This window comes from Ahaetulla prasina, chromosome 2, assembly GCF_028640845.1.
Source record: "Ahaetulla prasina isolate Xishuangbanna chromosome 2, ASM2864084v1, whole genome shotgun sequence".
Taxonomy (NCBI): domain Eukaryota; kingdom Metazoa; phylum Chordata; class Lepidosauria; order Squamata; family Colubridae; genus Ahaetulla; species Ahaetulla prasina.
Genome location: NC_080540.1, coordinates 7,915,222 through 7,929,802, shown reverse-complemented (window position 1 = coordinate 7,929,802; position 14,581 = coordinate 7,915,222). Strand labels below are relative to the sequence as shown.

Below are 14,581 nucleotides of genomic sequence, written 5' to 3'. Positions count from 1 at the left end.
CATCCGTTTGCGGCGACGGCTGCTAGCAAAGAGCAACCTGACGCTGGCCAACGCTCTGGACGAAGCCAGAGCACATGAAATGTCCACCCAAGCGGCGGAGACGCTGCAAAAGCCGGTCCCACTTAAGGCAAGCGCGAGGACAACCCCAGTGCACCAGGAGGAGGTTCAGACCGAATCCGACGGTGAAGATGAGGAAGGGGTCTGCAGAACCGAGAAACGCGACAAAGGGGACCGAGACGAGTGCGGAAGCTGCGGTGGTCAACACCAGCGCCAACGCTGCAAATTTAAGGATGCGACATGTCGGCGGTGCGGAAAGAAGGGGCACCTAGCTCAAGTTTGTCGAGCGGCCCAACCGTCCCGCCGAAAATTCAAATCGGCCAATCAGAGCGCGGAATCGGCAAGGCGACCCGCGATTGGCTCAAACAAAAAAGGCGCGGATTCAAACCAAACGACTGTGGTCATAGGCCGCGCCTCGACCCGAGTGGAGAAGAAGATCTTCACCAGACCAAAAATAGAGGGAGTACGGTGCCGGCTCGAAGTAGACACGGGATCAGCGATCACCATCATGTCCTGGGACACTTTGGCGAAGTCACTGCCGTCCGTCGCGAAGCGCCACCTGCAAGCACAACGGCTGCGAATCCATGACTACCAGGGGAATCGCATCCCTGTTCGAGGGACCACCTCCGTCCGAGTCGAGTACGGACCACATAAGAAGACCCTGCCCATCACGATCATTGAAGGGACCCTGCCCAGTCTGTTGGGACTAGACTGGTTTCGTGCCCTGGGCATGGGAGTGACTGGCATCTACAGAAGTGACTGTAACCTGAAAGACATTCTCTTTAACGAGTTCGAAGATGTCTTCAAGGACTGCCTGGGCAAGTACAAGGGGACCCCTATTTCCTTCAACTTAGACCCCCAGGTAGCTCCCATTAGGCTTAAGGCAGGAGAGTCCTTTGCCCTAAAACCAAAATCGATAAGGAGCTAGATAAGCCCATAAATCAGGGGATTTTGGTGCCAGTCGATCACGCAAAGTGGGAGACGCCAATCGTCACCCCAATAAAACCAGACGGGTCAATTAGAATTTGCGCTGACTACAAGGCGACGCTTAACAAAGCCTTACAGAAAAGCGCTTACCGGTTCCGTGGTGCAACACTTATTGCACTCTTTGGGGCAAGGGCAAGTCTTTGCAAAGTTAGACTTGGCCCAAGCCTACCAACAACTGCCGTGACGCCCGCACAGCCGAAGCCCAAACAATTGTAACGCACAGGGGGGCCTTCAAGTGCACTCGATTGCAATTTGGGGTGAGTGTGGCACCAGGGCTGTTCCAAAACCTAATGGAACGTCTTCTGCAGGGGCTCCCAGGGTAGTTCCTACTGATGATGTCCTAATTTCAGGGAAAACATAGAGGAATTGGGGAGCGTTTAAGAAAGGTTTTGGGCATTTTCGGACAGCCGGATTAAAAGTCAAGGTAAACAAATGCCAGATAGGGGTCGAATCCCGATTTCTTGGGCTACCGGATAGACAAGAAAGGAATTCACCCTACTGAAAGCAAAGTCAAGGCAATTAGAGAGGCTCCAGCGCCCAAAAACAAAGCAGAGCTGCAGGCATTCCTGGGGTTAGTGAATTTTTACGCGGTCTTTTTAAAGAATAAAGCGACCGTTGCCGAACCGCTGCATAGACTTTTAGGAAAAAATACTGTTTGGTCTTGGGGAAAGTCGGAAAATAGGGCTTTTGAAGCAGTAAAGAACCTGCTCTCAAGTAATAGCCTGCTCATCCAATATCACAACTCATTGCCCCTAGTGCTGGTTTGCGATGCCTCCCCTTATGGGGTGGGGGCTGTACTCAGCCATAGACTTCCAAACGGCACAGAAGCCCCTATAGCTTTTTACTCTAGAACGATGTCCTCCCCAGAGAGGAATTACAGCCAATTAGATAAAGAAGCACTAGCCATCGTGTCAGGGGTTAAAAAATTCCACGAATATGTCTTTGGGCGGGATTTTGAAATCGTGACTGACCACAGACCGCTGCTAGGGATACTGGCTGGCGACCGCCCAACGCCTGTGGCACTTTCGCCACGCTTGACCCGATGGACTATTTTCTTAGCTGCTTACTCGTACAAGCTGCAGCATCGACCAGGAAAAGAAGTGGGGCATGCAGACGCGTTAAGCAGATGCCCACTACCAGGGGCCATCGAAGACCCTACGCCGGGGACGCCCATCCTGCTTATTGACTCTTTGGACTCTGGCCCAGTCACATCTAAGGAAGTGGCTCGGGCATCATACCGGGACATTATGTTAAGGACTGTACTCGGTTGGGTACAAGAGGGTGGCTGCGCCGGGCGAACGTTAGGAATTTGTTAAAAAGGGATGAGCTCTCGGCTCAAGGGGTGCCTGTTATGGGGTGATCGTGGTAATCCCGATAAATTAAGGGAAAGGTATTGGACCTCCTCCACGAGGGCCACCCAGGATCGTCCAGGATGAAGGGGCTAGCAAGAAGCTATGTGTGGTGGCCACTCATGGACTCAGAGATTGCTGAGAGGGTAGGAAATGCCAGGCTTGCCAAGAGTCCAGACCCCTACCTCCAACGGCCCCAGTCAGGAATGGGAAAAACCCCAAGGGCCCTGGTCAAGAATCCACATTGATTTTGCTGGCCCTTTCCATGGCCAAACTTTTCTAGTGGTTGTCGACGCATTCTCTAAATGGTTGGAGATCATACTCATGAAATCCACTACGGCCGAGGCAGTAATCGCAGCCCTGCGCCACTTGTTCGCAACCCACGGGTTGCCTGACACTCTGGTGTCCGACAACGGGCCGCAATTCACGGCAGCCCAGTTCGAAGAATACTTGGCAGAGGAGGGCATCCGACATGCCCTCTCTGCGCCTTTCCACCCTGCGTCGAATGGCCTTGCAGAGCATTCCGTCCGGAGCGCTAAGGAGGCATTGTCCAGGCTCAAGCCAGGTGACTGGCAAACAAAGATAGACTTCTTTCTGGCCGTTCAGCACAGAACCCCAAGCACTGCCACAGGCAGAAGCCCAGCCGAACTATTGATGGGACGGAAACTCCGGTGCCCACTTGACGCTTGAGTCCCCATTACACACCAGAGGGTTACAAGGAAATAGACAAAACAAGGAATTGGGCATAGGCGATCGAGTGTGGGCCCGCAATTACGGGACCGCCAAAGTTGGCTCGCAGGGCAAATAATAAAAGCAACCGGCCCAAAGTCATACTTGGTCGAATTACAAGACAACCGAGTATGGAGGCGCCACATAGATCAAATAAGGAGGCGAATAACCGAACAACCCAAACCACAGGAAATGAATTATGACCCCTCCTTATTTAACCCCACAGCTGACCATGACCCGGGGGAGGCGCAAGACTTAGCTGAGATCCCGGAGGTCCAGCGACGCCATCAGGTTCCCGAGGGAAACGACTGGCAAAATTACAAAAGTAATCCAGGGCCGGATGGCCAAGAAAAAGAATCTGCCAATAATCCAGGGCCCGATGGCCTAGAGAAAGAGCTGGGAGGAGAAAACAGACCCTCTGAACAGCTCAAAACACCACCCAGAACTGAACCGCTCAGGTCTGAAAGAACTAGGAGACGCCCAGGTTATTTGCGTGACTACGTCGAAAAATAACATGTAAATAAGATGTAAATAGAGGCAAAGTGTTTTCTGGGAGGGGAGGAGTGTTATGTATTCTTGTATGTACCTTTAAATATTTGGGCGGGAAATCAGCACGTTGCTGATTGGACGAAGCCACCAGTAGAACTGTATAAAAGGAGAGGTTTTTCCCCCAGCCCGTTGCTGGGTTCACCCTATATTAAAGAGCTGTTGTCACTACCCTGGTCTCCAGCCTCGTTACTTCCAGAACTTAACAATAACGGAATTCCCACAGGTGGAGTTTCAGCCTTCTACCTTCGTGTCCTCCATATTTTGAGTGGCAGAATTACCCCAGCCAGCATACAAGTAGTCCTTGAGATATAGCCAGTTAGTTTTGCATGTTGCAACAGCCCTTAAGACTGCTTTACTGAAGAACCCCCAACCCTCTAGTCTCTCTTATGTGGCCATTAAATAAATGTGTGAGTTGTTAAGCAGATCAGGTTGGGGGCATAGCCCAGGCCCAAGTTTGCCTTCCAACGGCCTCCTCCATCCCAACCCCTTCCCTCCCCCACAGGCCTTTTCACTCCCACCTGGGTCTCTGCAGTCCTTAGGCCTGACTCCCACTCCACTAGGCCTCACAGCCTCTCCTCATCATCATCTTTTGAAGATCTGTGAACCTCATGTTAGGGAAAGAGGGCAGGACTCACATCCCTTGGATATATGACTGTGTCCTGGATGCAGCCGTTATTTTCATTCTGCCCAGGATTCAACCCTGGGCCATGTGATGGACTTGTGGAAGCAGCTGCCATTTTGTCACACCTGCCTCAGGGCCAAAATGGCGGCTGCTTCTGAGTCACCTGAGAGGGAGAAACTGCTCTGTTTCGCTACCTTAACACTGTGGAAACTGTATTAAGGGATTGTGGGTGCACTGAAAATGATGGCTGTCTTCAGGAGGTCTCCAAAAAGTAAGTGTGCGATGGATGAGGGGCATGTAGGGATAGGCACAAGGCCCAATGAAAAAAGCAATTTCACGTGTACAAGCTGTTCTGCCTTGGAAATGAACCCGATGAAGAAGAGCTGTAGGAATATCAAGCTGAGGAGAAAAGGGATTGTGGTTTTGATCACAGGACCTCCGGGTTTATTAGCAGCTCCTGCCGGGATCTCTTTTTCTCGGAAGTGCCTGCTTGTTACCCTTTGATGGCTGTTGAGTGATGGCAGCACCACATTGCTGACATATCTGTAGTTAACCCTATTTGGTGGTGACACTGAGAAAAAAAAATTGAACAGTGGAAAATCTTTCATTTTTACTAATGCATTATCAGTAGCTTTTGACAATGAAAAAAATTGGGTAACTAGGACCAGGCAAGACAGACAGTTGCCTCAAAGTACGAGATGTACAGTGAATATGTTTAATAATAAAGTTAATTTAAAAATTGTAATGTAAAGCCCTTTTTTCAATTCCTGCTCCGTATTGAGGTCTCCACACATACAGTGAGTTTCTAACCCACTACAATTTTTCAGCTACCTGTAATCTGTCTCTTGTGCAGTCTGCATCTCTATGACTATCTGTCTTCCTCAGATCACTAAAGTCAGCATTTCAAGTAATGGACCCACAGAAAACAAAACTCCGAGGCAGGTAGAATCCTCAAAGAATAACTTTCTTGGATATATCGTATTGGCACAGATCTGGTGAAAACCGACTCTGAAGGTTCCCACAGTTTTCACCTAACTAAAAGTTTGTCACGTTCTCAAAACAATCAGTCACGTGCTGCAATCACGACACTGTCTGGTGACATCACTCCACCTTCCTCTGACCAGGTGTGAGAATGTCCTTGGTTCCCAAGAGAAAGTATTTATTTTGGGCTAAAAAATCCCAGCTATCTCAAATCCCGCCTCCCTATCCCACAGCTCCAGTGTGGTAACACTGAAGCTATCAAGACGGCTTCGGTCAGATCAGCTGCAGGGTTGACAGCTGGGTTGACAGCAGCATTTGTGGGCTGCATGACTGTGTCGTAAAAGCAGCCGTTATTTTGAATCTGCTTGGGATTCATGCCTGAGCCATGCGGTGGAGTTGTGGAAGCAGCCACCGTTTTGCCATGTCTGCCTCTGTGTCAAAATGGTGGCTGCTTCTGGGTCATTGTCACTAGGAAAAAGTATTCTGTTTTGCTACCTTAACACTTTGTAAACTGTGTTAAGGAATTGTGGGTGCACTGGAAATGATGGCTGCCTCCAGATCTCCAAAAGGGCAGGGAATGTATCCTTGGGCCACATGAGAAATAGACAAGTACCACTTCTGCCAATTTTGTGCTGCAACTGCCAAAAAGCCAATGCAATCCTAGGCTACATCAATAGAGGCATAGAATCAAGATAAGAAGTGATAGAATTGCTTTACACTGTGCTGGTGACAGCACACCTGGAATAGTCCATCCAATTCTGGTCACTACGACAGTACCAGCCCCATGATGCTACGATTCTATGAATTTAGAGGCAGTTTAGCCAATAGGTACATAGTAGCCCTATAAAGTGCTTGTGGTAAAGGGACTTTTTTAAAAAAGGTTATCTTCTTCAGAAAATTAATATACAGTACAAACTCCCCCCCCCCAAAAAAAAGAATAGACAAAACATTTTTTTAAAAAATGTGCGTTAAAAAAGACAAAAACAGATTTATTTATATTAATGTCCCCAGGTTAAAATGTTGACTGAATTGGTAGTATCTGGCCACAGTATGTGATAAATACTGCATAAACAGACCTACTATGACTGCCTGATAGTTCTGGATTACAAATTGTTCTATTTTTGATGGTTTGAAAATCTGGTATGGGAGTTTGCACACTTTCACAACTTTCCATATATTTTTAACAATTATTCTGTTTTCTTTTTTTAACTTAGAACATACACTCTTTCTTGTAATTTCTTTATTTGTACTCTTAAACAATTCTACCATGAACTATTGCAGGAACTGGATATGTCTCGTCTAACACAGAGAAGGACTAGGGATGACATCATAGCAGTTTTTCAATATTTGAGGAGCTGGCACACAAAAAAGAGGGTGGGCCTATTGTCCAATAAGCCTGAGAGCAGGACAAGGAGTAACAGAGGGAGACTTAGGAAAAAGAAATCAAACCTAGAATCAAGGAGAAATTTCCTTTCAATGAGAACAATCAGTGGAAATTCTTTGCCTCCAGAAGTTGTGGATGCTCCATCAATGGGGTTTTTAAAGAGATGATTGGACAGCCATTTGTCTGGAAGGGTACAGGGTCTCCTGCTTGGCGAGTTGGTCTCTTCCAACTCTATGTAATTCTGTAAGAACTTCATAAACATTTAGGGCTCAGCACATTCAAACTCTAGAAAGTGTGCAAAGAAGAGCAACAAAGATGATTAGGGGACTGGAGGCTAAACCATATGAAGAACGATTGCAGGAACTGGGTATGCCTAGTTTAATGAAAAGAAGGACTAGGGGAGACATGATAGCAGTGTTCCAATATCTCAGGGGTTGCCACAGAGAAGAGGGAATCGGCTGTTCTCCAAAGCACCTGAGGGTAGAACAAGAAGCAATGGGTGGAAACTAATCAAGGAGAAAAGCAACTTAGAACAGTTAGAACAATTAATCAGTGGAACGACTTGCCTGCAGAAGTTTTACAACTTCTCCAACACTGGACATTTTTAAGAAAATGTTGGATAGCCATTTGTCTGAAATGGTGTAGGGTTTCCTGCCTGGGCAGGGGGTTGGACTAGAAGACCTCCAAGGTCCCTTCCAACTCTGTTATTATTATTATTCTTAATCCTAACCTTCACAAGCTATTTAGTGTCACATTTCACATGGATCAGTTGCAAAGGTAGGTTTCTAGGAGTCGAAGACGACTTGATAGCATTTAATCAGTGAAAACATCTTGCAAAACGCCTTAGCAAAGACAAAGCAAGCGTGTTCTTTTGCCTCCTATCGGGAGATGAGAGTCACATAAGTGACTGGAAAGCCCTTACTAGGAATACGCGGTTGAGCTTAAAGGAGTTAAAAATCATAGAGTACAGCATTGCTAGAAAGGATGGGAGGAGAGTAACTACTTCTTCCGGATCACTCATGGGAGGAAGGTGGTGTGCCGAGTCGCTTTTGTGCTCTTCCCAGGGTCGAAGCCGCGTGTGGAAGGTGAGTGGAGGGCAGATTGTAGGAGAGTCTGGGAGCAAGTCGGGCTGTTTGGTTTACTCCATGATATGGAAGCAAAGAAACAACTAGGCTGAAGCATGTCAGCTCCTGCAGGTTCCTTCCCTCCCCAAATGCAAGTCCACTGGTGCTGCATGCTGTTCAATTGGTGATGGCAATTTTCTTTTTCTGTTTTTTTTAGTACATGTTGTTACTGATTTTTTAGTTCCCTCCCCTACACACGGACACAATTTATGAACAGAGTATTGGCCGTATCATATCTTATACAATTCAATGTATTCAAATATATTTTACTTAGTTACAGTTTTTGCCAAAATATTCTTTTTTCATAGTTTTTTTTATTCATTTCCTAATATTTCCTTGCTCATTTTATTAAATCACGTCTTCTTTTGCCCTCAAGTTCTAATTTCTCCATTTTTATTCATATTCATTCCCTTTCATTTTTTTTTAACTATTTCAATTTTTATCTTAATATATTCAAATATATTTGGGGTTGTCGTTCTTCCATTTCCTTTTCACAGCAGTCCTTCTTTCACTCCTTTCCCTCCCTCCTTTCTTCGTACCTAATTTCTTCTCTCCTCTCCTACTATTTACTTCCCTTTCCTTTCTCCTCCTCCACCCTACTTCCTCCCTATCTAACCTTCTTTCCTCTTATTTCCCCTATCTTACCTCCTCTCCTCTCCTCTTCCCTTTCTTCTTTCTCTCTCCCTCCTTCTCCCTTTCCATCTCTCTCCCTCTTCTTATCTCTCTCCATTGCTGTATTTATTTTCAATATTTCTAGTGTCCAGACAACCCCGATTTTCTCATTTATTATACATATTTCTCAAACCTCCCCTCCTATATTTTAAACATTAACATTGTCTTCATCTTATTCCATTTATATCATACAATCAATTAATGCAACTTTCCACCTATTTTCTTAACATTTTTGTTCACAGTTCAATACTTATTTTCTTCCAATAGTGTACATAATTTACTAGCATTTCAATTTTATTCCCTTTTACATCTTAATTTCAATCATTTTCATTTATAAACCATGCTGTCTTTCATATTTCATCTGCTAGGTTTTCCATTCTTTTATATGTTTAAAATTTATTTCCTTACCATCAACTTTAATTGTCTCTCATTCCATGCATTCTCAGACACAAACAGAAAAAGAAAACATATCTACCACTATTTTAGTTTCTTTTCTTCTATTCATTTTTCTCCTATTTTTAACCATTTTCTTTCAGTCTCTCCCAGATCTCATCTCTTAATAATCTCCCTTTCTTGCATCCTCTTTTCCATCTTTCTCTGACTTTTACTCTTTTAATATTCCCACTCAATTTTTCTCTATTTCTTCCTCTTCTCTTTATTCTGTCACTGCTAATCCCAGTATAATCATCTACTTTTTTCACTCTTTTAATTTTCCCCCTCAATCTTTTTTTTATTTTCCCCTTCTTTTTTAAAATTTGTTTCCCTCTCCATTTTTATTTTTTCACTATCAATCCCAATATGATTATCTGTATTATCCTCACTCTTCTTTTTCAGCATTATATCTCATAATTTCCTCATAATTTCTTTTTTTATTTTTAAGCCACAGTTCTGCTTGTTTATTCCCATTAATAGACTCTCACACCATCTGAAGCATCTCCCATAATTCCTCCCAATTCTCCATATTTTCAATATAAGGAGAAATATTTAGCTGTATATAAAGTGGTTTATATACAGCTAAATATTTACATACATATACGTTAAATACCTTATTACTGACACAAGGAGAACAATGAGACACAGCAAGAGAGAACATAAGAAGGGAGATGCCCTCTAAAGGCTTCCCTTATATAGGCAGCTTTTGTCCAGCTTCTTAAAGTGGCAGTAACCCTGCTGCCTTATTCCCATTTCATCAGTTTACAGTTGCCTCCGCTTACAACCTTCCATCATCTTACAGCTATTAAATCTACATAACCTGACAATATTCATTAGGAATATGATTTAGTTCATACCTGAGTGACCTAGTGCTTTCTCCTACTTTCTTCAATTGAAGCCTAAATTTTGCAAGGAGAAGCTCATGATCTGAGCCACAGTCAGCTCCTGGTCTTGTTTTTACTGACTGTATAGAGCTTCTCCATCTTTGGCTGCAGAGCACATAGTCAGTCTGATTTTTGTGTTGACCGTCTGGTGAACAGTGATGTTTGACATATAATGTCACCATTTATTCTACAAAAAGAAAGCCAAAATAGAGAAGCCTTGTGTGGAAAAAGTAACATCTTATGATTAACATCTTGTAAAGCCACCTTTAGCACCAATAACTGGAAGTAATTGTTTTCTGTATGACTTTTATCAGTCTGTAACATTGCTGTGGAGGAATTTTGGCCCACTCTTCTTTACAACATTGCTTCAGTTCATTGAGGCTTGTAGGCATTTGTTTATACCCAGTTCTCTTGAGGTCCCACCACAGCATTTCAATCAGTTTGAGGTCTGGACTTTGACTGCCATTGCAACACTTTGATTCTTTTATTTTTCAGCCATTCTGTTGTAGATTTGCTGGTGCGCTTATGACCTTTTACATAATCCATGTTGGACAGATGGTCTGACATTTGACTATACTTTAGTATAGACAGGATTTCAAGGGAGACTCAAATAGTGCAAGGTGTCCAGGTCCTGTGGCTACAAAAGAAGCCCAAATCATCACCCCTCCATCACTGTGCTTGATGGTTGGTATGAGATGTTTGTGCTGAAATGCTGTGTTTGGTTTTCATCAAATGTGGCACTGTGCATTATAGCCAAACATCTCCACTTTGCTTTCGTCTCTCCAAAGGACAGTGTTCCAGAAGTCTTGTTATTCGTTTAGCTGTAACTTTGCAAACCTCAGATGTGATGCTATGTCATTTTAGAAAGAAGAGACTTTGTCCTGGCAACCTTTCCAAATGAACCATACTTGTTCAGTCTTTTTCTAGTTGTACTGTCATGAACTTTAACATTTAATGTGCTAAATGAGGCCTGTAGAACCTGAGATGTAATGCTTGGATTTATTGTAATTTCTCTGAGCATTGCATGTTCTGAATTTGGGGTGAATTTGCTGGAACTTCCACTCCTGGGAAGATTGGCAATTGTCTTGAAAGTTTTCCACTTATGAACGTGAAATGTAGAATGATGGAGCTTAATTGTTTTGAAATAGTCTTATAACCCTTCCCAGATAACAATAACAGACTTGGAGGGGAGCTTGGAAGTCTTCTAATCCAACCCCCTGCTCAGGTAGGAAACCTATATCATTTCAGACAAATGGTTGTCCCACCTCTTCTTTAAAACTAAGTGTTGGAACATTCACATACAGTGTATTCAGAAAGTATTCGGGCTTCTGTTTTCATTTTGTCATGTGGGGTACTGAGTGTATTTTAATGAGAAAAAAAATGAATTTCAACAAGGCTGCTGCATAACAAAATTGACAAAATGAAGGGGGTCTGAATACTTTCTGTATGCATTGTAGATGAAAAGCAATTTTTTTTTCTCTAAGGTCCCGGCTGACATCTTTACTCTTTGGCATTTAACACAACTCAATGCCGGAGACCAGCAAACTCCTAGAACCGCGAACTTATGGCACACATGGCAAAGGTGGCATGCAGAGCCCTCTCTGCTGCCACAGCAACCATCACCCGAGCCCAGCTCCACCGTGCATGCGCACACGCCTCCTTCCGACCAGCTGGTCGTCGGGTCTTTGCCACACATGCGCGGGGGTCAGGGTTTATGGAGGAACACATGCACGGGGGTGGGGGGTACAGGTTGGTGCAGGCGGCTTTCCAGGCCCAAAACGGGGTGTGTGGGGGCAGAGCACGGGGGTGGGGACATGTACAGAGTACGCGTGCATATGCATGGGGGTCTGGGCGCATGCACGGGGGGGGCGCTTGAATTGTATTTTGGAGTTTTAGGCAAGCACGCATGCATTCACACAAAGACACGTTTTGGGCACTCTGCACCAAAAAGATTAACCATCACTGCCCTAGAACTTTGGCTTTTATAGATGCAGTCATGCTTGCTGATGATAATTCAACAAGAGCACTTGATTAGGATCACTGGGCTGCTGCTTAGACTCGTCATACCTATGGAAGAAAGAGGGTGTACTTTGTTTTTCTCATAACTGTATTTGATGATAATCCTTTGCAGGGCTAAGAATTTGTGACCGACACAAGTCAACAGGTGACGTTCATGACTGAACGGATAATGGAACTTGGATTTCGGTAGTCAAATGAGTCACAATGTAAAAGATTATTCTAACATTTTGGCATGTTTGCGTTTTCATTGTAATGTATACTTCTTTTTTTTAAACCTTCTACAACCCTTTTACATACAATAAAAGCTACATTTTCATTTGAATCTTACAGACAAAGATGATGCCAAGCTCCAGAGATGTGCCTATTGTGATTATGCAGGGGAGAATCCACGCTGAAGAAAAGCAGACACAAATTATCTGAATGTGGTAAAAGCTTAGGTCAGAACTGTTCCTTTTTGGTTCATGAAAGGACCCACACAGGAGAGATGCCCTACATATGCTCCCAATGTGGTAAATGCTTTAGCAAAAATGGCAACTTAGTGATACATCAGAGGACTCACACGGGAGAGAAGCCGTATGACTGTCCTGATTGTGGGAAATGTTTCATTGGAAATTCCGACCTCGTGAGACACCAGAGGACTCACACAGGAGAGAAACCCTTTGAATGTCCAGATTGTGGGAAAAGTTTCAGTCTCAGTTCCAACCTAATAAGACATCAGAGAATTCACACAGGAGAGAAACCCTTTGAATGTCCTGACTGTGGGAAAACTTTCAGTCAGAATTCCAACCTGATGAATCATCAGAAGACTCACACGGGAGAGAAGCCGTATGACTGTCCTGACTGTGGGAAACATTTCATTGGAAATTCCCAACTTGTGAGACACCTGAGGACTCATACAGGAGAGAAACCCTTTGAATGTTCTGATTGTGGGAAACGTTTCAGTCACAATTCCAATCTAGTGATACATCAGAGGACTCACACAGGAGAGAAACCCTTTGAATGTGCTAATTGTGGGAAATGTTTTAGTCAGAATTTTGACCTGGTGATACACCAGAGGATTCACACAGGGGAAAAACCCTTTGAATGTGCTGATTGTGGAAAAAGTTTTAGTCAGAATTCCCACCTGGTAAGACACCAGAAGACTCACACAGGAGAGAAACCCTTTCAATGTTCTGATTGTGGGAAAAGTTTTAGTGAGAATTCCCACCTGGTAAGACACCAGAGGACTCATACAGGAGAGAAACCCTTTGAATGTTCTGATTGTGGGAAAAGTTTCAGTGAGAATTCCCACCTGGTGATACACCGGAGAACTCACACAGGAGAGAAACCCTTTGAATGTCCTGATTGTGGGAAATGTTTCAGTCAGAATTCCCGCCTAGTGAGACACCGGAGAACTCACACAGGAGAGAAACCCTTTGAATGTCCTGATTGTGGGAAAAGTTTTAGTCAGAATTCTGACCTGGTTGTACATCAGGCAACTCATTCAGGAGAGAAACTGTATGAATGTCCAGAGTGTGAGAAAACTTTCAGTTCCCATTCTGATCTGTTGAAACACCAGAGGACTCACACAGGAGAGAAACCGTATGAGTGTCCAGATTGTGGGAAAGATTTTAACAGTAGTTCTAACCTTATAAATCATGTAGTTTTACACACAGGAGAGAAACCTTTCATATGCCCAGTCTGCGGACGATACTTCAGGTCTCAATCTTCTCTTACTGCACACAAGGAAATCCACATGAAGCAAAAGTTGAGGAGTTTAGAGAAAGCCTGAAATATTTTGTGATTTCCCATTGAAAGTTTAGGTTAGAAATTTACTATTTGAATTCTGCCTGATTGTTTTTACTCAGACTTGTCTCAGGATTAGGCTGTAGATATAGAGTAGAAATGGAAAATGTTAGTGTTGCAACGGCCCTTAAGCAAGTACCCTCAATCCTATGTTCTCTCTTATGTGGCTGTTATATAAATTTGTGAGTAGTTAAGAAGAACAGTGGTTACCTCAGGGTTGCGGACATAGCACAGGCCCAAGTTTGCCTTCCAAAGACCTCCTCTACCCCAACCCCTTCCCTCCCCCACAGGCCTTTTCACTCCCACGGGGTCCCTGCAGTCCTTAGGCCTGACTCCCACTGCACTAGGCCTCTCACACAATTGAACAGTGGAAAATCTTTCATTTTTAATAATGCATTGTGCTAGAACTATCAATAGCTTTTGACAAAGAAAAAATTGGGTAGCGTCAGTATTGCTGTAAATGCTAGGGCCAGGCAAAACAGAGAAGAGTTACCTCAAAGTACAAGATGTACAGTGAATATGTTTAATAATAAATTTGATAATAAAATTGTAACATAAAGCCCTTTTTCAATTCTTGCTCCGTGTTGAGATCTCCACAGATACAGTGAGTTTCTAACCCACTACAATTTTTCAGCTACCTGTAATCTGTTTCTTCTGCAGTCTGCATCTCTATGACTAATCTGTCTTCCTCAGCTTCCTTTCCCTCCACATTATAAATTTAAAATTTGAATCAATCAATCAGTTTATTACAGTCTTAGAGCACAGACCAGAAGAAATTAAAACACTCAGTAAATGTACAATTAAACATTCTAGTATAAAATAATAAATAACTAAAATCTATGATAAAATCCAGTCTGTCAATTATACATGGTCTAACTATACTAGAATTACAATCCATAAATTCTGTGGTCAAAAGTTGAATTTGAATTGTATATCAGTCAAGCCACACTCTATCTCTGATGATGTGAGTTGCGGTTAGGCTTGTGCCTTTTAATTTATGGTTGCAT

The 14,581-nt window shown here is 43.7% G+C and overlaps 2 protein-coding genes across 2 annotated transcripts in view; both read left to right on the top strand.

Moving 5' to 3' along the window:
* The window catches only part of LOC131193136 (zinc finger protein 850-like), a 32,198-nt gene extending 17,854 nt beyond the window's left edge, over positions 1–14,344 (top strand). The window contains exon 4 of the mRNA XM_058173027.1: positions 12,227–14,344. Coding sequence (XP_058029010.1) covers positions 12,227–13,560 — 1,334 coding nt within the window. The 3' untranslated portion in view covers positions 13,561–14,344. The remainder of the gene's footprint in view (positions 1–12,226) is intronic.
* LOC131193115 (zinc finger protein OZF-like) overlaps positions 7,764–14,581 on the top strand; it is a 32,405-nt gene continuing 25,587 nt past the window's right edge. The window contains exon 1 of the mRNA XM_058172970.1: positions 7,764–7,906. The gene's annotated coding sequence lies outside the window, so the exon portion shown is untranslated. The remainder of the gene's footprint in view (positions 7,907–14,581) is intronic.